Source organism: Ursus arctos, unplaced genomic scaffold (genome assembly GCF_023065955.2).
Source record: "Ursus arctos isolate Adak ecotype North America unplaced genomic scaffold, UrsArc2.0 scaffold_12, whole genome shotgun sequence".
Taxonomy (NCBI): domain Eukaryota; kingdom Metazoa; phylum Chordata; class Mammalia; order Carnivora; family Ursidae; genus Ursus; species Ursus arctos.
Window position 1 is genome coordinate 65,360,552 of NW_026622786.1, and position 26,410 is coordinate 65,386,961.

Consider the following 26,410-nt stretch of genomic DNA (forward strand, 5'->3'; position numbering starts at 1 on the left):
CTAAGATACTGAAATTATGTTGCCATACCAGAATTACAATGGAGTCATCAATGGACGTGTTTCCCTGTAAACAAGCAATTACTTTCTTCTGCTGAATTCCTGCACAGTGTCATTATTTTGTCCTTTGTTTTTCATGAGTGTTTAATACTTCTAGATTCTGTTTCAAAGTTAGCTTCTACAAGGTTTGGCTTATATCTTTCAGCCAAGTTGGTGTGTGTATGTGTTTGTGTTTGTGAAGCAACACTGAATTCCTTTTAACTTTGACCAGGTAATGGACACTAGGCATTTGTTAGTCAAATTGTTCATGTTGTGGCAAATACAGATCCATTCATTGTTGTTTTGTTAGTGCATATTGGCATTGATTATGATGTGGACGTGTTTATTTCCTAGACTTTCTGGATCTTCATCTAAATAATAGTGGCAGATAGTGAAGTATCCAGAGTTTAGCCATCATCATTCAGTGTTTCCTTGAATACAAATTGAAGTAAAAATGGAGTAAAAGACCATTTTATTTATTTTTAAAATCCCCTATCAGGATAGAGTAATTAACTCAAGATCCACAATTAGCCTCACAGCAGTCCATATTAACCACCTCCAACCATCCCAGGTCTTTCAGAGGTGGCATAATTCTGAGATTATTTTGCACTTGAAACAGAGAGGCTTATAATAACTAGCTTAAAACACATTTAAGAGTGTTAGGTTTTTCCTTTTTCTTTTTGTGTTAATATCTTCCCTCCCTAATGATAATTTTCTGTATTGTAAGTGGAAGAAAAAAACAAATATTAGGAGAGAATGCTTCCTTCCTACCTGGTTTTAAAGCTATGTATTTCCTTTGGTAAATCTGGAAGTAGCTGCTTTAACTGGAAATTTTGTTATTGAATTAGTTACATGATACAAAAATCAATAAAATGAATCACATATTCGAGCTTGAGAGAGAACCATGAAGAAAACTTAGAGAAGCCCACTGGTAAAGTATAATTGCTTACTCTTCCTTGTTTACTTTTTTGGTTTGGTTTTGTTTTAAAGGGAATGTTTGGTTGCAGAGCATTCCTGCGTAATTCAGATATAGCACAAAGCTCGACCCTGGGAACCTTTTCTGCAGTTCTCTGAATGTTCTTTATGCAACCTGCTTTTACAGGTTTAAATTACATTCTGTGACACTGTTTTTGCGGTTGAATTAGAAACTTTTTTTTTTTTTTTTAGTTAAACCTGTGATAAGTAATTGTCACAGTTAGCGCCCTGGTACAATGCTAATTCGAAGTGACATGTCCATACTGGCCCTCCGTAACATGAAGAAGCCTAACAGGTGTGAGGGGTGTGGCTTCCCATGGGCTCTGTTGAACTTCTAACCAGAGAAAAATAGCAGAAAAAGTGAAATGAACCTTGAATAAAGCTGTCAGCAGTAATTATCTCAGCAACACTTTGTGGGGAGATAAAATAAGCACTGGTGCTTTTATAACCTGAACACACTGCACCCAAGATAGATTTTTTTTTTACCCATTTAACATAAACTGCTAAATACCTTTCAAGAGATAGTTTCATAAGCCTAATTAAACAACAACAACAATAATAATTATCATAAAATATAAATTGTTGGAAGACAGGCATTTGTTTATATTTTAACATGTGGTTTCTTTTTGGTATTTGTGTAAGTAGTTTTGGTAACAAAAGTTTTTTTGTTTTCCATTCTTGTCTTGGTAAGCCATTATGGTGTGAAATTTCAAGTATAGAAAATTACATTATCTTCTCGGAAAGAATACTTTCACAATTAATGTTTGAAAGTTTGGTTTTCAGTCACTTTGGAAAGTGTTCGGAGTATTGGGCTGACCCATATGAAACAGAATAATATATGTGAATGAGCTGAGTGAGCTGCAGGTCATCATAACAACCCTGCTGCATATACTTCCTTGGAAAGCTATAAGAGTACTATGTTTCTTGAGTGGAATATTTGATAAGCCTTTTTCCAGTCTGCTCTCCAAGCACCAGCCATTGTCATTTTCTTTGACAGTAGTATTTTTAAAGTATACTTTAACTTACTTAAAAATAATTCAAATGACATAATGACTACATTTGCCTGACCTGAGAAGTATAGATGAGTTAAAGTATGATTTTTCTTTACAAATGTCCAGGCTTTAGAAGCTAACTATGCAAAAAAAAAATAGTTGAGATTTTGCAACATACTGCTCTCTTTATTTCTTTCATTGCCTTTCTCTGTCTTGAAATAGAGTTATGATTTCAGGTGATCTAATGATATCTAGAGACTTTTAAATTTTTTTCATAATTTAACTTTACCACGTTCCCACACCCAATAAATTAGAGGCTTAACAAGCTAGCCAGGTTGGTTCACACTTAAAGTAGAGGTGATGTCATTAAAAAAAATAAAGTAAAAAGGTTAGGTAGGAGTCAGCATGTTAGTCCTGACTCTGCTGTATTTATTAGCTTTGTGATCTTGGGTGAAAAATAAGAACCTTATTTTTTTTTTTTCCTGTGGAATGGGACTTGGCAAACTGTACCAGGTACATTCTCACTAAAGGGATAACAAAGATTAGATACAGCAGGATAAAACAGAGCTAACATGGTATATACTTTATTCACAAACCAATGGTTATTAACTTCATCAAAAGAGAAACTGTTCACCATTGGCTGTAGCCCTAGCACTCAGCTGATTTCCTCATGGATGCTTAGTAACTATTAGTTAAGTGAATGAATAACGTTGCATTTTGTACTCTACTTAAGAGAAGTGTAGTACTCTCTGTCTACTCCCCAGAGTTATATAGCAAAATCCCTACCATATGTATATATCACACACACACACACACACACACACACACACTAATCCTCACAACAATCTTATGACTTAGGAACTTTACAGAGGAGGGAATTGAGGAACTAAGAAGATAAGAGAGTTGTCTAAAGTCATACAGCTATTAGCCAGCAGAGCCAGGATTTCAAATACTGGCAGTGTGACTTTGGAGTTCAAGTTCATAATCACTTTGCTTTTATACCTTTCCGAGGAAGTCCAGTGACAATGATTACCAAAGAATTGTCTTGTGGTGATACAGGTTTCACCAGAAACTTCCTCGTCACAGGTGTAAATGATTCAGGAGACATGGGAGTGCATTTTGGGGGGTGAGATTCCTTCCTTATACATTGGGACACTTTCTCTCCCTTTTGTCTCCTAGAACCGCAGGTCCCCCAATCCATTGCACCCATTGGAACAGTATTGCTGCCTTAGGGCTACCTCTTCCCCAGTGACAGAAATAGCATACAGGGCTAGGGCCTGGACAGTTTTCTACAAATGTAGGATAACAGAGTTTTGATTCCTAGATATTTGGCCCTTACTTCAGTCGGGTCCAGTTCCAGGGCCAAGCTTTCACCACTTTATTCCAGACCTTGACCTACCCATGTAAGACCTCTGTTTATAAAATCCCCACTGCCGCCTTCTGCTTAGCTCTCACCTGGGATTCTGGTCCTCCCCTCAGGAACTGGCTGACTAAAAGATGTTTATTTCTGGAAGATTTGGCCAAGTTTCATGACGTATGATTGACTCCTGAAAGATACCAGGTGTTTTTTGGGGCACCTGACTGGCTCAGTTGGTGGAGTGTGCGACTCTTGATCTCGGGGTTGTGGGTTTAAGTCCCACATTGGGCTTAGAGCTTATTTTTAAAATTTTTTTAAAAAGGTACCAGATATTTTAAAGAACAGAGAAAATTTTGAGATTGGGAGGTTATAGGGGCTTTAAGGACAAGATTGAGCTGAGATTTGAAGAAGTGCTTTCACTTTTCTCATATGATCCTAACATACCTATGAAACCGACAGGTAGAAAAAAATGGGGAGGGAAACCCAGGCAAGAATAATGGCATGAGCAAAAGCCTAGGAGTAGGTAAGTGCAAAGCATATTTTTGGTTCAATGAGCTAACAAATGTGTATACAGTGCAAAAAAGTAGTGAGGGATAATAACTGGAAAGATAGGTAGGCAGTGGCCTTGAAAAATTTGTTCAGAGTGAGATAAAGGAACTTAGAAAGCACCTAGTCGTGTTTTTTTCATTTTACAGGTGATAAAGCTAAAAGAGAGTTGATCAAGGTCGCACAATAAATAAGAGGCAAAGTTAGAATTTTAATCCACATCCTTTTATCTGTCTACAATGTTCTTTCAATGTATTAGCCCTCCATTATTTTTATACAGCTGGAATCATATCATAGGCAGCATTGATGGGAGAAAGTCTTAAAAGGGCACCACACAGCCTTAGGATATAAAAGAACTATACTTGATTTGCATTAATGGTGGTGACGAAAGAGGAATAGCTTACAGGCTGGTTAAATGTATTAAAGCTGAAAGTCCTTGGTAGGCTTAACTAGTCACCCAAAGTCACTGCAGCAGATAGGAGCACTCCTTTCCTCCCCTCTCCTCCCCCCACCCCACCCCACCCCATTACTCTCCTCAGGCTGTTTTCCTCTCCTTCAGTCTTGGTTAAGTTAATCTCATAGGAATTAAATGGGAAACCTGTAGCAAGTTTCCACTTTTGGACATCCCTTGTAAAATATCCTTATAAAAATCTGTCATAGGGCCGCCTGGGTGGCTCAGTCGCTGCCTTCGGCTCAGGTCATGATCTCAGGGTCCTGGGATGAAGCCTTGCATCGGGCTGCCTGCTCAGTGGCGAGTCTGCTTCTCCCTCTCCCTCTGTGATCTCTCTTGCTCTCACTCTCTCTCAAATAAATAAAATCTTTCAAAAAAATCTGTCATAAACAGGTAGTGAATGTCAGAGATGGGCTCTTAAGTGCACTCAGAGCCAAAATATATCTAAACAAACATACTCTTCATGGGTGATACTTAGAAGAATGGCATACAAGGTCTTGAGAATAGATAAGAAACCCCTAAATAAGCTAATTTTTTCACCTAGGAAGAAAATAACTTTATGAAGTATTAGTCAACATCTTCTGGATACCTTTGATGTGGAAAAGTTTAATATAATAGGCTGTTATGTATATTTCAGAACACGTATCAGTTAAGTTAAATGTAATTGACATAAGGTGTTATTAAACACTTATCTGATACCAATACTGTCATCTAGGCTTAAATTCTTAAAGACAGAAATAATTGGGCATTGCATCTGAAGACAACTATATGATAATCCTTTCTTCTGACAAAGAGCCAAAGATGAAGTGTGCTTTTTGTTTTTATTTTAGTTGCAAAATTAATTAAGTCCGATTAAGCTTGGCACTTATTCACTTACCATCTTTTTAATGCTGTCAATAAAGATATTGTTCCCATTACTCAGATGAGAAAACTGGGATCTTATGAGGTCAAGCAACTTCCCTGGGAAGTGTATTAAATATCAAAGCCAGAATCCAAGGCCAGGTTATCTGTATCCAAGTGCCTGACATAATGGGAACTTACATGTTTATTGAATAATTAAGTTATAGACTCTGGGTAACTATATGGTTCATATAACTTATTCAGCAACCAGTTCTAAATTATAAGTAATTATGGGGATGAAGGGCAAGTTCAAGAGAAATCTGTGCATTTCAGATTACTTTCTTCCCCCTCACCTATCTGGTGGGTTAGAAGAAGTGGATTGTTTTAATAGGTTCTTTTCTCTTTTCTGCCCTCCAGCAGAGGGTGCTCATAAGCAATTAAATGAACAAGCTGTAGCGATTGGAACTGAGAAACAAGTGCCATTTTAATTCACAGCATGGATTATTGTCCCCTGTGCCAAGTAGCAGACTTTAAAACAGAACTCTTGATTCAAATGAAATAGCTTCTTTGGCTTAAAGTTGTCTTGCAAATAATAACTAGTCTGCCTGCCTGAGCTAGTATCTTTATAGAGGTAAATCTAACCATTCTCACTAAATAGGTATGAGAGAAATTATGCCAGGCAGCGTTAGGCTGGTCTAATAGGGCTATATTCTTATATAACTTATTGTTCAGAAGTACTCTAGTATTCTGAAGTACTTCAGAAGCTCGTCTAGTGTACTCACTAGAATCAAATAATAAAATGCAAGAATGTTTTTATTGACTATATATTTAGTTTTATAGAAGCATATCTTTTTAGAAATTTTGTTAATTCTACTGCAATGGGTAAATCTTTACCCCCTTATGGTGTCGTCTAGTTTTAGGAGCTGGGATGCAGTAAAAGACTTTAAAAAAGAAAACTTTTGTGTGGAGCAACCTCTCTTTGATAGAATGCTGGATAATGTTGGACCAGTGCAGGGAAGTATGAAGGTGGGCAGTTATAATGTGGAAAAGTATCATCAGGTGATTCTCCTTGTTTTCAAGAATCCCAACATATTTTTTTAAATATTTTCAAAACTTTTAATAAATTTATTCTTTGTACAAAAAGTCTAAAGTATGTCATGTAGAATGTATAACTTGTCAAAGCTACAGTTCACATCTTGGGAATATTCATTCACATGTAACTTATGACACTAACTATTGGTTAAATTGAACCAAAATAATAAAAAATATTATAATGCAGTTGTTTTTTTAATTGAAAATTGTCCTCTGCAAATGTTCACTGAGGACCCAAGAAGATGCCCAGCTTATATAGCTTACAGTTGAGAGTGTGGTTGTCCAGTAATGCCACAAATACATTGCTTCACTAAGGCATTTCTGCATACCATTGCATTAGGAAATGCTATTTATTTTGACAATCATTTCCTCAAAGATCAGTCTCAAATCATTTTTTATTTGAAATTCCTTTTTTTTTTGTTTTTTTATTTTAATTGAAGTATAGTTGACATTTAATATTATATTAGTTTCAGGTGTACAATTATGTACATTACAAAATGCTCACCATGATAAGTGTAGTTACTGTCTTTCACCATACAAAGTTATTACAGTATTATTGACTATATTCCCTATGCCATACTTTTCATCCCTGTGATTTATTTATTTTATAACTGAGGTTTGTACCTCTTTATCCTCCTCACCCATTTCAGGCATCTCCTCACTCCCCTCCCTTCTGGCAGCCACTAGTTTGTTCTCTATATTTACGAATCTGTTTGTCATTGTTTGTTCCTTTGTTTTGTTTTTTAGATTCCACGTATAAGTGAAGTCATACAGTACTTGTCCTCTGTCTGATTTATTTCACTTAGTGTAATACCCTCTGGCGCATTCATGTTGCAAATGGCAAGATTTCATTCTATTTTATGACTAATATTCCATTGTATGTACTTTTACCACATCTCTTTTAACTATCCACCTATCAAGGGATACTTAGGTTGCTTCCATATCTTGGCTATTGTAAATAATGCTCCAATAAACATTGCGGTGCCTATATCTTTTCAAATTAGTGTTTTCATTTTCTTTGGGTAAAAATACCCAGAAGTGGAATTACTAGATCATAAGGTATTTCTGTTTTCAGTTTAGTTTTTTTTTTTTGTGGAAACTCCATACTGTTTTCCATAGTAGCTGTACCATCAAAAATGCGCAAGGGTTCCCTTTTCTCCACTTCCTTGACAACACGTTATTTTTTGTCTTTTTGATACTAGCCATTCTGACTGGTGTGAGATGGTATCTCATTGTGGTTTTGATTTGGATTTCTCTGATGATTAATCATGTTGAACATCTTTTCATATGTCTGTTAGATTAAAAGAAAGAAACAAAAAAACAAGTCAGGAGCATTTTAAATTATCTCATATATATTTCCTAAAAATTATTTTTTAAAAATTTGGGATAATTAAAACAAAATATAGTATTTTGCAACTAGCTATAACATCTTTGAAGAATAGGTTAAAAGTCAAGAGAGGGCACCTGGGTGGCTCAGTCGGTTAAATGTCTGCCTTCGCCTCGGGTCATGATCCCAGGGTCCTGGGATTGAGTCCTGCATCCGGCTCCCTGCTCAGCGGGGAGTGTGCTTCTCCGTCTCTCTCTCTGCGCCTCCCCCCTGCTCATGCTCTCTCTCTCTCTAGATCTCTCTCTCTCTCAAACAAATAAATAAAATCTTTAAAAAAAGAGAACATGCTTGTGCTATCATTAAGCTGTGACTTGGGGCAAACAACTTTACCTCTCTATATCTAAGTTTCCTCTTAAATAGTAGTATTAGACTAGATCTTCTTGTGAGAAGAAACTACCTTTCATTTGGAATCTGTTAGAGATGATGGGGCTACTGATAGAAGATGCTTAAGAGTAGGCTGGTGATAAACTCTCAAGAGAGTCCCATTACTAGCTTTGAATGGAGCGGGGGATGCTTGGTGGAAATAGTGTGGCGGCAGCACTTAACTCAGCTAAGACTTAAAGATCTTTGGTCTCTGGGGTGCTTGGGTGGCTCAGTGGGTTAAGCGTTCAACTCTTGATCTCACATGAGTTCAAGCCCCGCATTGGGTTCCACGCTGGGTGTGGCGCCTTCTTTAATAAATAAATAAATAAATAATCAATCAATCTGTGGTCTCCTTGTTGGGATATCAGCAAGTGATGAATTCAAAGACCTTTCCAACTCTAATACCTATGAGTCTAAAATAAAGCCATCTATAGCAGCCATCCTTGTTTCTTTCAACTCTGCTTGGTTGTGTGATAGCATTCTTGTTTGTATACAGCAGAAAGCCTCACAATTTGCTACTGTTGGTGTTTATTTCATTAAACCTTACCAACTTGCCAAATCAGTTGAGGACTCTAATACAGCAAGGCCAGGGAGAGAACACAGTTTTTGAGCTGTTGACACAGGAGTTTTATAGATTAATTGATCTTGACCTCCACATGTCTTATAATATTCCATTCCGTTGGTTCCAGATTATTATTAGTCACTTCCTTTTTAACAGTGTGCTTTTTTTTCTTTTTTTACGAGGTGACTAAACTGCTATTTAACCCTGCTACAAGAATGTGGCAGTGGGCTAGTCCAGACAAGTGGATGTGCACTTGGTAACTAACATTCTTAATAAGCTTGCTTCAACCTGCCACAAATTAAAGCTCTGTGACTTTTCTAGCACATAAGTGATTTAAAAAAAAAAAATGCTTGGATTTGATTTGCACTCTTGTTGGCAGTAAATGAAACTTCAGCCTCATGATTCAGTTTGGCTTCTAACTACTTTAATCTGTCTAGCTCAACAGTGAGCATCTGAAAATTTTAAAGGGGTGATCCAGCAGTTATCTTCAGGGCTTCTTATTCATAAAAAGCTTTGGGTTGGTCAGAAATGTGTGATGTAGTTAAAATTCCATGCTTTTGGAATAAAATCTGGTTTGCCACTTAGTAGTTAATTAATCTTAGACAAGTTATTCTACCCCTCCGAGGCTGTTTTGTGATCTATGCAATCATGTTTATCCTAATTTGCAGGATTGTCATATACGGTAGACACTTAAAATATAGTACCTGACAAATTGATAGTATCCAGGAGTAGCTATTTTGATTAAGCCAAAGAAAATAATTATTGTTTATCAGTCCCTCAAACAACAGATAGTAGGGCCTTAATAGTTGTTTGATTGAATTATTTCTAAATGCCTCTGAGATAAATCTTTCTGAGTTTGAGTTTTGGCTCACTACTCAGTAGCTGTGTGACCTTAGGCAAGCTTCTTGATCTAAGTAAGGCTCAGTATCCTTGTCTTTAAAATGGGGATTATAATAATACCTATCAAGCAGGGTTATTGTGACAATTAAGTGGAGTAATGCATATAAAGCACACACATAATACTGTATATATTAAGCTCTCAATAATAGCAATTATTATTAAAATATTTTTAAAACTACTGAGTGATTTCATGGGTATTTGTATATGTATTTCAAACCATATCAAATTACATATTTCAAAATGTGTATAATCTATTGTAGGTCAGTTATATCTCAATAAAGTAATACTCAGTGATATATGTGTGTATCTTCATTGTACTACAATGATTATATTCAGTGCTGATGCCCAGTAAGACTCCCAAACCTAGATGGAACTAATTATGCTGCTGCCTTGTCAGGATGGTGATAAGCTTGAAATATGGTTTTAAAAGTTTTTCTTACATTAATATTATTTTTTAAAACACAAGGTGGAGTGCCTGGGTGGCTCAATCAGTTAAGCGTCTGCCCTAGGCTCAGATCATGATCCCCGGGTCCTGGTATGGAGCCCCATATCAGGCTCTCTGCTCAGCAGGGAGCCTGCTTCTCATCTCCCTCTGCTCCAGCTCTGCCTGCTTGCTTTCTCTATCTATCAAATAAATAAATAAAATCTTTTAAAAAATAACACACACACAAGGTAATTGTATTTTACAAACTAATTTTTAAAAGATATATGGGGCACCTGGGTGGCTCAGTCAGTTAAGCGTCTGCCTTTAGCTCAGGTCATGATCCCAGGGTCCCAGAATTGAGCCCTGCATTGGGCTCCCTGCTTTAGCAGGGAGTCTGCTTCTCCCTCTGCCCCTCCCCCTACTCATGTGCACGTGTGCGCTCTCTCTCTCTCTCTTCAAATAAGTAAGTAAAATCTTTTTTAAAAAGATAGGCCGGTGATGGGTGTTAAGGAGGGCACGTATTGCATGGTGCACTGGGTGTTATACACAAGTATTGAATCATGGAACTTTATATAAAAAACTAGGGATGTACTGTATGGTGACTAACATAATATAATAAAAAGTTATTTAAAAAAAGATACAAATAGTGAAGCTATAGTTTATAATTTTTAGGTTGTGTTACTAAGTGTATCACATGCAGGGCAAGGATCCTGCAGGTGACTGAACTGAATCTTCTTAGTGATGTGTTAAGATCATAGTTCATAAGAGCTAAAAGAGATCTGAGAGGTCATTCATGTGGGTTGCTCTCAGGGAGGAATATTTTAATAGTCTTTTCAGATCATTGTGGATATTATTCTTTGATACTAAACCAGAACTCAAAGTGATAGTTTTCTAAATGTTAGTTTTGATGTGGAATCTGCAACCATATCAGTATACTTTTTGTACTTTGTTACAATAAGATCCATTGGTCTGTCTTGCACTTTAAATAGATCCTTTACCAGTGCATAATTTTATAACATCATGCATTCATTGTTCATTTGGAGAGTATTGGTCCTCTGAGTTATGCAGATTTTCTAACGTTTACCTATTCTATTATATGATATTTAAAAAATAACCTGTTAATATCACCACTGATCTCATCAGAGAAGTCTTTAAGGGGGTGCCTGGCTGGTTCAGTTGGTGGAGCGTGCAACTCTTTTTTTTTTTTAAGATTTTATTTATTTATTTATTTGACAGAGAGAAAGACAGCCAGTGAGAGAGGGAACACAGGCAGGGGGAGTGGGAGAGGAAGAAGCAGGCTCCCAGTGGAGGAGCCCTATGCGCGGCTCGATCCCAAGACTCCGGGATCACGCCCTGAGCCGAAGGCAGGTGCTTAACAACTGAGCCACCCAGGCACCCCATGGAGCGTGCAACTCTTGATCTCAGAATTGTGTGTTCAAGCCCCATGTTGGGTGTAGAGATTACTTTTAAAAATCTTAAAAAGAAGAAAAAAAGGAAAGGAAAGTCTTTAAGCATTAGGAAGCTGTTACATTTATGGTGGCTGATAAATTTTCCAAAATTTTAATTTTTACTTGAAAACTCAAATTTTGTCGTGGGCAGTTGATACTCCCAGACCTGTTCCTTAAAGTAGCAGGCTTACTTAATTCATTTTGGAAGAAAATCCTGTCAAATACTTAAATCCAAATAACCATAGTTTGTTTGCCAGTCATTTCAGTAATAATAGTGTTCTATGAAAAAAGTAGTTCATTCAGCACACAAGTCAATTACATTAAGTGCTTTTTCCTCAACACAACCATCATACTTCATCATGCAGCAGGAGTTTTATGCATACTTCCCATTTGTCATATAGAGAATATTAAAAGAGATGTACTGAAGAGTCAAGTTTAATTAAAAGTAATATTTTTTCCTGATTCAGCAGGAACATTCTTAAGTTAAACCAACATTTTTACAGGGAGTACATGGCAGTGGACTCTTTCACACAGTTTGCTCTTACTACCTTGATTTGTGCTAAGGTCCTAACAATTTTGCCCACCACTGCTTTTTGCACTATCAGTGTAAAAGCAGTGAAAGAGTCAAATACCATCTAAGTATTATTATGAAAATGATTTTGACCTTGTGGAACCCCTTAAAGGGTCTCAAGAACCCTGTGTCTATAAACTACATTTTGAGAATCATTGGCGTAGTTAGTATGTTCCTAAGAAAATACTAAGTACTTTCTATAAGAAAAAAACGAAAAAACAAGACTTCAAATAGCCCTTAAGAGTTTTTACTAACTAATGGGATATCTACTATTTGGCATATTTATTCTCGTTTAAGCTATCTTACAGAAAGCCTTTTAGGAAAGGAAATATTACCCATTTTTATAGAAGAAGCTGAGGTTTGAAATATGAACTATTGATTGGAGTATATAATAGAACAATAACTACCAGAAGTGAATTTGAACTCAAGACACTCAGACTTTAGAAGTCCTTGCTTTCAAGAGAATCAGAAGATAAGCCACAAACTGGTAAAAAGATCTACAAAAGATACATCTGAGAAGGGATCTTTATCTAAAATATACAAGGAACTCTTAAAACTTAATAAGAAAATGAACAACCCAATTAAAAAATGAGCCAAAGACCTTAACAGACATTGTTACCAAAGATATACAGATGGCAAATAAGCATATGAAAAGATGCTCCATATCATATGTCATCAGGGAAATGCAAATTTAAAAACTACCTATTAAGGGGTGCCTGGGTAGCTCAGTCTTTTAAGCATCTGACTCTTGATTTTGGCTCAGATCATGATCTCAGGGTTGTGAAATGGAGCCACATCAGGCTCCATGCTGGACATGGAGCCTGCCTAAGATTCTCTCTGTCCTGGGGTGACTGGATGGCTCAGTCAGTTAAGCATCTGACTCTGGCTGAGGTCATGATCTCAGGGTCCTGGGATCAAGCCCTGCATCAGGCTCCCTGCTCAGCAGGAAGTCTGCTTGTCCCTGTCTCTCTGCCTCTGCCCCTCCCCCAGCTTGTGCTCTCTCTGTCTCTCTCTCAAATAAATAAAATCTTTAAAAAAATTCTCTCCCTCTTCCTCTGCTCCTACACCCCACTTAAAACAAAACAAACAAACAAACAAACAAACAAACGAAGAACACCTATTAAATGACCAGATTCCAGACCACTGACACCACCAAATGCTGGTCAGATTGTGGAGCAATGGGAACTCTCATTCACTATTGGTAGGGATGCAAAGTATTACAGCCATTTTGGAATACAATTTGGTGGTTTCTTAGAAAACTAAACATACTCGTACCATATGATCTAGCAGTTGTGCTTCTTGCTGTTTACCCAAAGGAGTTGTAAATTTAGTTCCATACAGAAACCTACATGCAGATGTTTATAGCAGCTTTATTCATAATTGCCATAACCTGGAAGCAACCAAGACCTCCTTCAGTAGGTGAATGGATAAACAAACATCCGGTACATCCGGATAATGGAATATCATTCGATACTAAGAAGTATCGAGGTACATCTGGATAATGGAATATCATTCGATACTAAGAAGAAATGAGATTTTAAGCCATGAAAAGACATGGATGAACTTTAAATGCCTATTACTAATTGAAAGAGACCAATTTGGAATGACATTCTGGAAAAGACAAAACTATGGAGACAGGAAGAAGATCAGTGGTTGCCAAGGGCAGTGAGGGGAGGTGGAGATGAATAGTCAGAGCACAGAGGATTTTTAGAGTGATGAAAATACTCTGTATGATATTATACAATGGATAAATGCCATTATACCTTTTTCCAAACATAATAAATGTGCAACACCAAGAGTGAACCCTAATGTAAACTATGGACTTTGAATAATTACGATGTGTCAACGTAGGTTTATCCTTGACTGTGCCTGTTTGGGGGCAGGGAGTATAGGAGAAATCTCTACTTTCTTCTCAATTTTGTTGTAAACCTAAAATTACTCTTTAAGAAAAGGAAGTCTTCATAAATAAATATATATGTATAACTCCCATGCCTTTCAACAACATAACCCATTTATATATATTATATATGTGTGTGTGTGTTTTATATATATATAATAGGTTAATTTAATTAAACCCACGACCTATTTAATACATATAATAGCCAGTGAGATTTTTAGGCATGAAAATTCTTTTAGCCCAGCCTTTCCCCATCCCTAAGCATTCAGAAGATTATACTCTCAGATGTGCTTTATTTATTTAAAGGTATAGAATTAAATAATAAAGGAATTTTGGCTTGACTTCATTTTGAATTTGTGAGTCTGTTTTGAATCTCTGCATCTGCGATGATGGAGAGTCAGAGAATTACAGTCTAATATGGGCAGGAAAAAAACTGAATAAAGCCTTGAAATAAATTTTGCAAATGAGTCACAGTTCTTCATTATATTAGGTTAAAGCAATCTTGTGATTGAGAGATTACCATTATGTATAGGTTAATTAACTAGTATAATGTATGCAAATTTAAAATTTTAAGGTAACCCCCTTCAATGATAAAGTCAAATAAACCTGCAGCCCTAATCTTTTTTTCCAATTCCTTGCAAAATAAATACCCCAGTGATAATAGTATCGATCATTTAAAATTCTATAACAATTTGGTTTCACATACATTATCTCAATCTCATTGGATCTTCATACCAACTCTGTGAGAGAGAACAGATTGTATTACCCTATTTTGTAAATTAAGGACAGATTCTATTATACCATTCTTTCTCTAAATAAGAAAGCTGAAATACAGAAATTCTAAGTGATTTTTGTCCATAGTCATTGGACAGTTGAGTGATTCCAGCCAGCCTAGAACTTCAGCCTTCTGACTTCACATCTCTTATGTAAATTTAGGTTATGAGTCCCACCAAACATTTACTTTAGCCCTAAATTATTGCAGTCACTGTCCGTGTAACTATTGTCCCTTCCAAGGAGTTGCTAGCCCTGCAGAGACTGCCCCATCTTTACTCCCCTGTATTCCTTTTTCTGTGCCTGTTCCTATGTGCATCTTTTGTCTTTCCAACTGGTATATATGTTGCTTTAGGACAGACTTCTATTTAATCCACACTGGGCATATAGTTACTCAGAAGTTTCTGACCCTTTAACTCCTCAGTGTATTGTGATTAGTGGGATCTGAAATAGGGTGATGCAGAGGCCCACTTTGTCAGCTGTAGGCTAAGGAGAAAGTGTTGGCCACTCTCCTCTTCAGGAATTATTAGTGGCTCTGGGGAAGGTTAATGTTGAAAACTGTGGAGACGAGCCCATTGAGGAGCCAGCCCATCTGTAGTACTGTGTACTTCTAATGAGCACTTTTCTCCAGCTCCTCCTAAAGCATGTCTTTTAGTTTACACATGGTTAGGCTGTTATGCAGAGGTAGTCACAGTAGAATCTAATCATCATTTCTTTTCTCCAGGTCCTAAAAATAATGATCATCGGAATGATAACAGGTCTTCTGCCTATTTAGTAGTTTCAAAGCCAGCTTTTACTTACCTTAATACATTTAACCCTTTCAAAAGTCCATTGAGGTATTTAAGGCAGGGATTATTCACCTCAATAAATGGAAAATTCTGGAGTAGAATAGAGAAATTATTTCCCGAAGTGCAGGAGGCTGGGAAGTACTTGAATTGAGATTTTTCTGGCTCCTGATCCAAGTCTCTTTCCATTATACTACACTGCTTCTGATTGTCAGTCACATTTACCATCATTATTGTTTCACTACCAGAGGATTTTAGGGTGGGGGGAGGAGGACTTTTTTTTTAATGAAAAATATTGTGAAAGTAACATGACTTGAAATTTAGCTTGTGTTTCTTATCCAAATTAGCTTTGCTTTTGTTTGTACTGAAATAAAATAAATTGAGCCAATTGTGACAAATGTTGATGAATACGACTGAATAGAATGACAGGATTGATAATGGTTTTGCTCTTAAAATTTATTATTATTAATCAGGTTTTCTAGCATTTGTAAGAGACAATGCCAAAACAAACTAACAAAAACCTCTAACCACGGGGCCCCTGGCTGGCTCAGTTAGTAGAGCATGGGACTCTTGATTGCAGGGTGGTAAGTTCGAGCCCCACATCGGACATAACAATTACTTTAAAACATAAATAAAATTAAATGATTAAAGTGGCAAAGGTTATACCCCAATTTAAAAAAAAATTTTTAAAAACCTCTAACCAGACTAAAGAAAAAATTATCAAAATACAAATAATTTTTATCAGTATAATCTATATGACAGAACACACCTCACATGATTGAAAATACCTATGTATTCATGTGACATTTGCCTTTTTTCATTCCAATATTTGTCTTCAGATAATTAGCTTGATTATAACACATGTTTGAATTGTAGTTATGACCAACCCACTATTGTGTCCTTGGTTGGTCTCTATGAATTTACAGATATTTGGGTTTCCTCATATATCAATTTAATTCACACCTCCCCAAAAGTTACTAAAAGTGTTTTCAGTGTGCTAATGGAGACACTATTTTATTTCTAATAATAATAATACAGAAAACATGATATCATCATTACATTGAATACACAAATGGTCATTTCATGAACACCAAAGAAAAACACCCTCTTTTGGCTATTTAATATTGTTTTAATTCCTTTAGATAGACAAAAGTGATATGTACTCATATTTGCTCACATTTTCCCAAATTTAATTTAAACCTCAAATTAGTTATTTAATATCTGACCCACTAAAAACTTCAGTAGAAGTAAATATATTTGGCTTTAATTGTGTTGGCTAAACTAGGCAGATTCTTTGGGTAATAAATCATAATGGTAATAAAAATTAACCTTGTTAACTGAATGTGTGCCAGGTACTGTGCTAGGTGCTTTACATAGATTGTAGATTCCCAAACTATAACAATCTGATATTGTGGATTAATATGATTAAAATATAAATGACATTGTTACCATCTGTAGAAACTTTTCTTTTTAATGCCTTCAGCAAGCACTATTCCAGGGTATCCTTCAAAAAAGATTTACAGAGTGCTTCCCTGGGAATTAGTCAACTGAAGTGTTATTCTAATTGGAAAAGTAACAGACACACTGGTGGGGGGGGGGGTGTGGATATACATATATGATTATCTTTATTTTAGGCCTGTTACAGTTTCCTGGAGCACTAGTCTTCTGTCTTATGAAAAATAGCCTTTACTGAAAATAAACTTTAGACTACATCAAAATAAAAAGCTTCTACAGAGCAAAGGAAATAATCAACAAAATTAAAAGGCAACCTACTGAAGGGGAGAAGGTATTTTCAAATGACATATCCAATAAAGGATTAGTATCCAAAACATATAAAGAACTTAATACAGCTCAACACCCCAAAAACAAATAATCCAATTAAAAAATGGGCAGAAGACATGAACAGACATTTCTCCAAAGAAGACATTCAAATCGCCGACAGACACATGAAAAGATGCTCAGCATCACTCATCATCAGGGAAATGAGAATGCAAACCACAATGAGAGATCATCTCACACCTGTCAGAATAGCTAAGATCTAAAACACAAGAAACAACAAGTGTTGGTGAGGATATGGAGAAAGGGGAACCCTCTTGCACTGTTGGTGGGAATGCAAGCTGGTGCAGCCAGTCTGGAAAACAATATAAAGTTTCCTTAAAAAGTTAAAAATAGAACTACGCTAGGATCCAGCAATTGCCCAACTGGGTATTTACCCAAAGAATACAAAAATACTAATTCAAAGAGATACATGCACCCCAATGTTTATAGCAGCATTATTTACAATAGCCAAATTATGGAAGCAGCCCAAGTGTCCATTGATCGATGAGTGGATAAAGAAGAGGTGGCATATATATACAATGAACTATTATTCAGCCATAAAAGAGAATGAAATCTTGCCATTTGCACTGACATGGATGGAGCTACATGCTAAGTGAAATAAGTCAGTCAGAGAAAGACATACCATATGATTTCACTCATATGTGGAATTTAAGAAACAAATGAGAAGAAAAAATAGACAAACCAAGAAACAGACTCTTAGTGATAGAGAACAAACTGATGGTTATCAGAGGGGAGGTGGATGGGGGGATGGGTGAAATAGGTGATGGGGATTAGGAGTGTACTTACTGTGATAAGCACTGGGTGATATATGGAATTGTTGAATCACTTTGTTGTACACCTAAAATTAATACAACACTGTATATGTTGACTGTGCTGGAATTAAAATAAAAACTTAAGACCGCCGGGACCATTGATGATTGAGTCAGTGTTGCAGCTTTTGTATTACTCACTGCCTGGGCACTGCAAGCAGGCCAGGCATCGTATCAGCTTTCAGGTGGTATGGAGGAGAAAACCAAGGTGTATGTTGGTAATCTGGGAACCAGTGTCAGCAGAGGAGAGTTAGAAAGGGCTATCAGTTATTATGGTCCCTTAAGAAATGTGTGGATTGTGAAAAATCCCCCAGGATTTGCCTTTGTGGAATTTGAAGATCCTAGACATGCAGAAGATGCAGTGCGAGGCCTGGATGGGAGAGTGATTTGTGGTTCCTGAGTGAGAGTTGAATTATCAATAGACACACGTTGGACATCTGGTATTAGTAGACCACCTGCCCAATGTTCCTTTGATCCCAGTGATAAATGCTATGAGTGTGGTGAAAAGGGACATTATGCTTATGATTGTCATTGTTGCAGCCTGCAGAGGAGAAGCAGGTCACAGTCTAGATCACATTTAAGATCCAGAGGTAGGCGATACTCTTGCTCATGTAGCAGGAGCAGGGAAAGGAGGTCAAGATCAGCCTTTCCTTGACCATCAAGATCTGTGTCTTTTTCAAGATCAGCTTCACACAGAAGATCTAGGTCTGGTTCTATAAAAGAGTCAAGATCCCCGCTGAGGTCAAGGTCAAGATCCAGGTCTGTTTCACTACCAAGAAGCAGCCAAAGTCCAGATCTCCACCTCCAAAAAGAAGTCATTCCCCATGAGGAAGTCTGCAAAGAAGTGCAAGTCCTGAAAGAGTGAAGTTCTCAAGTTCACCTTTTAGGGAAAAGTTATTTCGTTTACATGATTATAAGGGATTCGTGATGTCTGTAAAGCCTAACCTAGGAAGATTATTTCAATCATCCAGTCAAAATGGATCTGGATTATAACTCTGTAAATTCACAGCAATAAGATAACATAAATTTTTGTTGAATGTATTAACATTCTGTGGTCTGAAAATGTGGGGTTTTATCTGGCACATTTAAATGAAATGTTTCTAACTAGAAAAAAAATAAATATTAAAAATAAAAGAGGGGTGCCTGGGTAGCTCAGTTGGTTAGGTGTCTGCCTTCAGCTCAGGTCGTGATCTCAGGAGTCTGCTTCTCCCTCTCCCATTGCCTCCCTCCCCCCCCCCCCGCCCCGACTCCTGCTCTCTCTCTCACTCACTCTCAAATAAGTAAAATCTTTTTCAGAAAAACTTAATAAAATTTAAAAAATAGCAGATTAGAGAAAAAAAAGAAACCAACCCTCCCTACATCTTGATCTCAGACTTTCGACCTCCAGGACTGTGAGAAAATAAATTTCTGTTATTTAAGCGAAAAAAAAAAAAATAGCCTTGACTATTGTAATATGCCATATATGGAAAATTTTCGGATTTTCAGAGGCTTCCTGGTAACATAATACCTGGGCTACTAGAGTGAACTTTCTAATCTAACTTCAGAAATCTGGAAAATATTGGGGCAAGTGGGTGGCTCAGTCTTGTAAGTGTCTGCCTTTGGCTCAGGTCATGATCCTAGGGTCCTGGGATAGAGCCCCGTGGGCTGGCTCCCTGCTCAGTAGGGAGCCTGCTTCTCCCTCGCCTCTGCCCCTCCCTCTGCTCATGTGCAAATGCTCTCTCTCTCTCAAAATCTTTAAAAAAAAGAAATCTAGAAAATATCACAGGGGGCTTTTGTGAGACATGGACTCATTTTGTTTACGAATGGTGGATTTTTCTTTTTGCAGATGTGTCTTGCTGAATCAGGGCTGTCTTATCCCTGCCATCGACTTACAGTGGGCAGAAGATCTTCACCTGTGCAGACCCGGGAGCAGTCCGAAGAGGTAAGCCCATTTGCCAAGCTTTTCAGTGAATAGGAGGCCTGTCCTTCACCTACCTGCCCACTTCCTACTCTTTTTTTTTTATCTCCACAGCAGTGAATAGATAAAGTTAATGTAGCGTGAATAAAATCTCAGTAAATTCTTGAAGGCAGAAACTTTTCATGCGAGTTTATTGCTAATGTGCTCCTTCTTGGTCAATAAGTTTCATGTTTCAACAGACAGAATTCAGGTGGATTGGTTGAAATGAGTTTTACTTAGAATTGACAGGTTGACAAAGGATTTTCTTCGTTGCCAACTGTATAATTGAGTACATTTATCAAGACTGATCCTGAAGGTCCTTTAACTCATTGAGTTGGAGTACCTTCTATGAGGCCGGTATTGTGCTTGATACTAAGTAACAAAGATGAATAACAGTGTATCTACACCAAGGTGCTCAGAATCAAAGGTGACAGATTAATGAACTAATAATAATGGCAAACTGTAATAAAAGCAGTGATAGCACACAGAGTGCTATAGGAACAGAGAAGAAGAACAGATAAGATTGAACATGGTTGTGTGTGGGATGTACCTGTGTGTGTCTTTGTGGGTCTGAACAATGTTAAAAGGCAGTATCTTTTCCATGGCTACAAATAAGACTCTATGTCCAACTATGATGACTTTGATTATAAGGGAATGGGAGAGATAGCTTGGACATTACAATGTATCTGTTAAAAAGCATTTATTGAGCTCCTACTGTGTGCTAAAGAAAAGTCATCACCATGACTTAAAAAGTGTATGTGACAGAGGTCATAACTAAATAGCACAGAAACACGTTATTCACCTCAGTGTTTTTCTGTCCAATAAAACTTTTTTCCATTTACATTCTACATAAAATATGGTTGTGAAATTTTATTTAAACTGACTGTATTTTTTTTTAAAGATTTTATTTATGTATTCGACAGAGATAGAGACAGCCAGCGAGAGAGGGAACACAAGCAGGGGGAGTGGGAGAGGAAGAAGCAGGCTCATAGCAGAGGAGCCTGATGTGGGGCTCGATCCCGTAACGCCGGGATCACGCCGAGCCGAAGGCAGACGCCCAACCGCTGTGCCACCCAGGCGCCCCAATAAACTGACTGTATTTTGGACACTCATTATGGAAGCTGCCACAGGACCTCTCCAGCCATCCTCTGAATATATATTTATATCACTTAAATACGTGAAAGAGAAATGGGACTGCATAAGTTACATTCTAGTCCATGATCATCCTGTGAAAATGATAATTTGCAATTCTGGTGTTTACATTTTTTTAGAAATCCACAAAGAAAAAAGGGTTTTCCCCTGCTACAAATATTACTGTACTGGTTTCTTAGGGCTCTAAAAATGTTAATTTCCTTTAAAGAGCCCACACCATTTTATTCAGCATTTTATCTCACTAATCCTCATGAAAGAAAACATGATATTGAGTTTCACTGCTTGGCAGAAACTACCAGAAATAATTTATTGAAATACTTCTTTCTAGTGTGTCATTGTGTTTCTAATGCTAAAGTAGGTTGTGCTTCAACCCTGTAATGGATAAATCTGCTACATTAAAAGGCGGCCATCTAGCTTCACCCAAAACTTTTAATTCTGTGCTCTGAAAGGTGACAGATATCTGTTTCACTTCATCTTATTTCCTTCTCTCACTCTCACCATTATATGTATTTGGGTGGTCCCTTCAGCAAAAAGAAGTCAGTGCTATAGAGTAAGAAAGAGTGTTTATGAGGCTGGAATACTCTTTAGGTTAGACAAGAAGGTAGAGTGGAGTTGGGAGGCTTTGCTAAACTAAAAGAGCCACAGCCTTGGGAACATCCTAAAATGTGATTATCTGGGATGAAACCGTTATTTTTCCTTCCCTGGCTAGCTGTAAATATCACCTTTTTCGGGGGCTGATGAGAAATGGGCAAGTGTGACTGGGGCTTTCATGCTGTCATGGAGTTACACAGCTGGAAGGGATTTTTAAAATTTGATTTCCGCTCTTCTATCCATTCATCCCTCATTCATTTAAGCGTTTAATGTCTTCTGGGTGCCCATCATTAGGACCACAGTCTGTATGCTAAAAGAACTCGCTCAAAATATCCCCTCAAAATAGACTGTTTTATCCCCAGTAACAAGGCAGCCAGTCCCATTGTTGAGCAGCTCTGTCTGTTGATATATTCCTTACATTAAACTGGAACCTGTGTCCTTGTAGCTTCCACCCAGTGGTTCTGCTTTTTTTTTTTTTTTTTTTTTCCTCCTTTTAACCCTTCTCCTACATGATTTCAGGTTTCAGGACAATTACCATTTTTCTATTGATTGTCTGAAGCCTTGAGTTAGGAAGAAGATATTTGAGACCAGTAGTTAAGTTTAAGCTTTGAATTTTATGGATTATAGTTCTGTGTCCTCTAGCTACGGATCTTTTGTTTCTTACATCCTCCTTCTGGTCCTGCAACTTCCCTTGCTCCTGAGTCCCCTTTTAATGATCTTTCCCTATCTGGGTTCCTAGCTAATACCTTCTCCTTTCTCCAGCTGCTTGGGTGGGACAGGGTAGGGACCCATAGACCTAGGCTTCTTGAGAATTGTCCAATCCTCAGTTGATAGTGGAAGAGAAAGGGGAATGCCCCAAGAATTAAAACAAAACAAAACTTCAAATGTAGTAGATGCTAGTTAATTAGATAATAACTTCAGTTAAGGAAACATCTGTTGAATGCTCACTATGTGCCAGTCAGATGAATATAAACTGGTAGTTTCATATTATATAATGATAAAATTGAGCAAGCACAAGGTACGAGGGCACAAATGTGGGAGTTGAAGGCATAACCCTTATGCAAGCAAAAGCCGTGTCTGCCTTATGCACCTCTGTAGCCCTAACACCTAATGTAGTACCTGGCACATAGCAACCACAAAATAAATATTGGTGAGTGAGTATTTTTTTAAAAAGAAGAAGAAGGGGAGGGGGAGGAGGAAGAGAAAAAATTGGGGGGAAGAGGAGGAAGAAAGACTATAGGAATTTATATCCAAATCAACTTATGAAGAATGAGGCACAGTCAGCCAAATGAAGAAACATGGAAATAGGATTTCATTCAAAGGAAACAGCATGATCTGATTTAGTATATGCACAGAGATGAGTGCAGCTTGGTGTTCATGCAAAATAAAGTGGGAGACAAAGATAAGAGATGAGGTGAAGGTGAATAGGTCTTACAGGTCAAGTTGGGAACTTGAACTGTGGGCAGCCATAGAAGGCTTTTAAGTGACAAATGATTTTCTTTCCCCAAATACACATTTTAGAGAAGAGTACTTTGCTGCTGTGCAGAAGCTAGATGTAAGGGAAGCAAGACTGGAGGCAGAGAAATCAGATATGAATCTGTTGTACTCGCACAGTTAAAGGATAATGAGATCCCGAACTAGAACATCATTTGTCAAAATAGAGAAGGATATGGGTTCAGGAAGTATTTTGGAGGGAGAATCAATAGAACTGGTGACTGATAGGATCTGTGGGAGGAAGAAAAGGAAGCGATAAGAATGATACCTAGGTTTTGGTTCAAGTGATAGAAAAGATTCATTCAGTATTCATTCAGTAAGTTCTGATTGCATGCCCGTCCATGCCTGGTACTGATCTAAGTGTCAGGAATATGGCTGTGAACAAAGCAAAGTCTTTGCATAAAGATCTTAGACCTAATAAAATGAAATTGAACACAGATAATTGCCAAAAATTTGTATTTCAATTTCTAAAACTTGGTGAGACAAGTATTTAGCTTGTCTGCTGTGGTCCTACTGTTAGTATGTGGTATTGCACCACTGGCATTACAAGCTAAATAGTAATCGGGTTACTTCTGAACACTTCCTTCTGAATGCCCACTGCAGATTCACTCTGTACAAAACTGAACTTACCATTTATCTCCCCAGAAACCTAGTTCCTCACCCATATTAATGATCACTGTCAATCCAAGCCAAAAACTGTTCGTTCTAATCACTGAGGGACCTACTGTTCTTTGAAACTGTCCCGAATGAACTGATATATTGTGATTTTTATGACCCTTTCCTTTTGACTATTCAAATAAATATATTTTTTAATAATAATTTTTATTATGTTATGTTAGTCACCATACGGTATATCCTTAGTTTTTGATGTAGTGTTCCATGATTCATTATTTGTGTGTAACACCCAGTGCACCATGCAATGTGTGCCCTCCTTAATACCCATCACCGGCCTATCCCAGTCCCCCACCCCCTCCCCTCAAATAAGTATATTTTTATGTCTTCCTTTAGAATGGGAATTTCTTGAAGGCCTGAACCGTGTGTTATCTATCTCTGTATCCCTAACTTTTAACCTGTTGCTTTGATAAGTAGTTGGTGGAAGGAACATCTGCTTCGGTTATAAGCTTGCCTTAGTGCCGAGTATATATGAGTCTAAATTTTGTCTCAAACAGTTTGGTTCTTTCTCTTCTAGGAAGTTTGCTCTGATTTTTACCATTCCCCATGCATTAAATGTTCTCTGAACTTAACCTGTCATAGCACTTATCACTAGATATTATAATTATCTGTATATATTATATAGTGTTCCTTAAGAGAGTATAGACTGTATCTTTCACACAGGTCCAGGCAGTGTGGCATTTACTAGGGGTTTGTAAATGTTTGTTAAATGATAATAGGAATAAATGAATGCCGATAAACAGCCGAAATAGAATCATGAATTTTTTTTAGCTGTTTTTCAAATTCTGAGTAAATAACTTCTCTGGATTCAAAGAATTTTAAGGCTGCCATGGCTGAACCAAGAGATTATGTATTCTCATCAGCAAACATTAATGAAAAAAAGATTGTTTATCTCATTTTTTAGAAAAAGCTTTTCCTAACCTGTTAGATGGCTGATAAGAAAATGTGAAGAGATTGGGAGTTCCTTATACATAATTAAGTAGCTCATTCTTGCAGATACTTCAATAATTCATATTTGAAATATACTTTTTTCAACAAAATTGGCTTTTTAGATAACTCCCTTTGAAGGTGGTGGTGGTGTAGGATTTTGCTTTCTGGATCTTAAGAGATTTGGGAACTCTACACTTCGTGAAGATAAAATCAATAATGGGTTAGTTCCATAGGCACGAAATTAAAATCACTATCTAGTATGATATAAAGTTCTGTTGTTTTGGAAAGGAGCTATTATTTGATTGAAAACTGGATTAGGAGAAGGCGTCTAGATATGGGGGAGTAAGGTAAAAGGAGTGAGAAAAAAACATGATATGTAGAACCATTCTTTTTCTTCCCTGTGTCCTCCAACCGTTCTTAACCTGGTGCTTCTGAAAGGGAAAGGTGAGTGTTAGGCAAGACTAAGTGAAGCTGACATGATAGCTTAGCTGATAGAGAATGTGACAAGATTCATCATACTGGACCTTTGTTTCTTTCCGCTAGCCTGTGAACCTGGCTAAGTATCCTACAAGAGTATGTAGTGTGCCTTTTAGACCCTGTGCCTTTATCTGTTGAAGAAACTATGCCTCAGAGTTCAGGGAACTTCGTGCTCCAGATGTTTGCATGCCTGAAAACACAGAGGGGATTCAAGCACAGTAGTGGTCCTAGTAGATGTGTTGTTTTGTAGAGGAGGCTCCCTTACTTTGAAATGAGAATGGGTTTTTGAATTTTTAAGCTGTTGAATTGCTGAAATCAGGAGATCTTGCCCTACAAAGCAAAACACTAAAGTAAGATTAGGATCGTAAGTAGAACCAAGGTATCTGTGAGAAATAGTGGTGCAGTCAGAATAGCAGATAGACTGCTTAGGATAAGGTCCATTCATTGTTACTCATCCAATAAGTACTTGTTCATTATCTTCTCTGTTCAAACCCCTGGGAAGACTTTCTTTCAGATAAGAGGGAAAATGTTACAATTCTGGGCATTAGTGCTTGGTTATGCCCAAGGAGGGAATGCTAAGCTGAGTCAAATGGACTAAATATCTTGGCATCTTCATTTGGAGCTGTTAGACTTGCTAGATCAGTAGTTTTAAAAATTGTTCCACAGTGTCCTGAGATCCTTCAAAGGTACCCCAATTATCAAAGGGATATGAGAAAGAAAAGGCCGAGCCCAGGAGGAGCGTTAGACTCCCCATTGCCCTCTCCCTGCATCAACCAGAGTGGCCTTACTTTTGCCTATTGTATGCACTGTAATTTTACATATTTTGCCTTGGGGCCAGGGGAGAGAGGTAACCCTGTGAAAAGAAGCTGAAAAACCATTGCTAAGAAGATCTTTAAAATCCCTTCTAGCTTAAAATCTATGGTTTTTATGACTAGCTAAGCTCTAACATTCCTCTAGCCAAGTTTTTTGAGTCTTTGATTCTAAGTTCCTCTTAATGCTTTTCTGGCAAATATTAATCTCTAAGTTAGGCTCTTCTGCATAGACCGGGATCAAATAGTTTCCCCATTTTCATTGCTTAAGTACATAGTGCCATATTTTAAAAGATAGAAATTT

At 37.3% G+C, this 26,410-nt stretch overlaps 1 protein-coding gene and 1 pseudogene across 5 annotated transcripts in view; both read left to right on the forward strand.

Moving 5' to 3' along the window:
• The window catches only part of LOC130543461 (serine/arginine-rich splicing factor 7-like), a 44,006-nt pseudogene extending 24,149 nt beyond the window's left edge, over nucleotides 1–19,857 (forward strand).
• FAF1 (Fas associated factor 1) overlaps nucleotides 1–26,410 on the forward strand; it is a 486,729-nt gene that overhangs the window by 311,058 nt on the left and 149,261 nt on the right. For all 5 annotated transcript variants that reach the window (XM_048220345.2, XM_048220346.2, XM_057310649.1 and 2 more), the window contains one exon: nucleotides 19,871–19,966. In XM_048220345.2, the coding sequence (XP_048076302.1) occupies nucleotides 19,871–19,966 (96 nt within the window). The remainder of the gene's footprint in view (nucleotides 1–19,870; nucleotides 19,967–26,410) is intronic.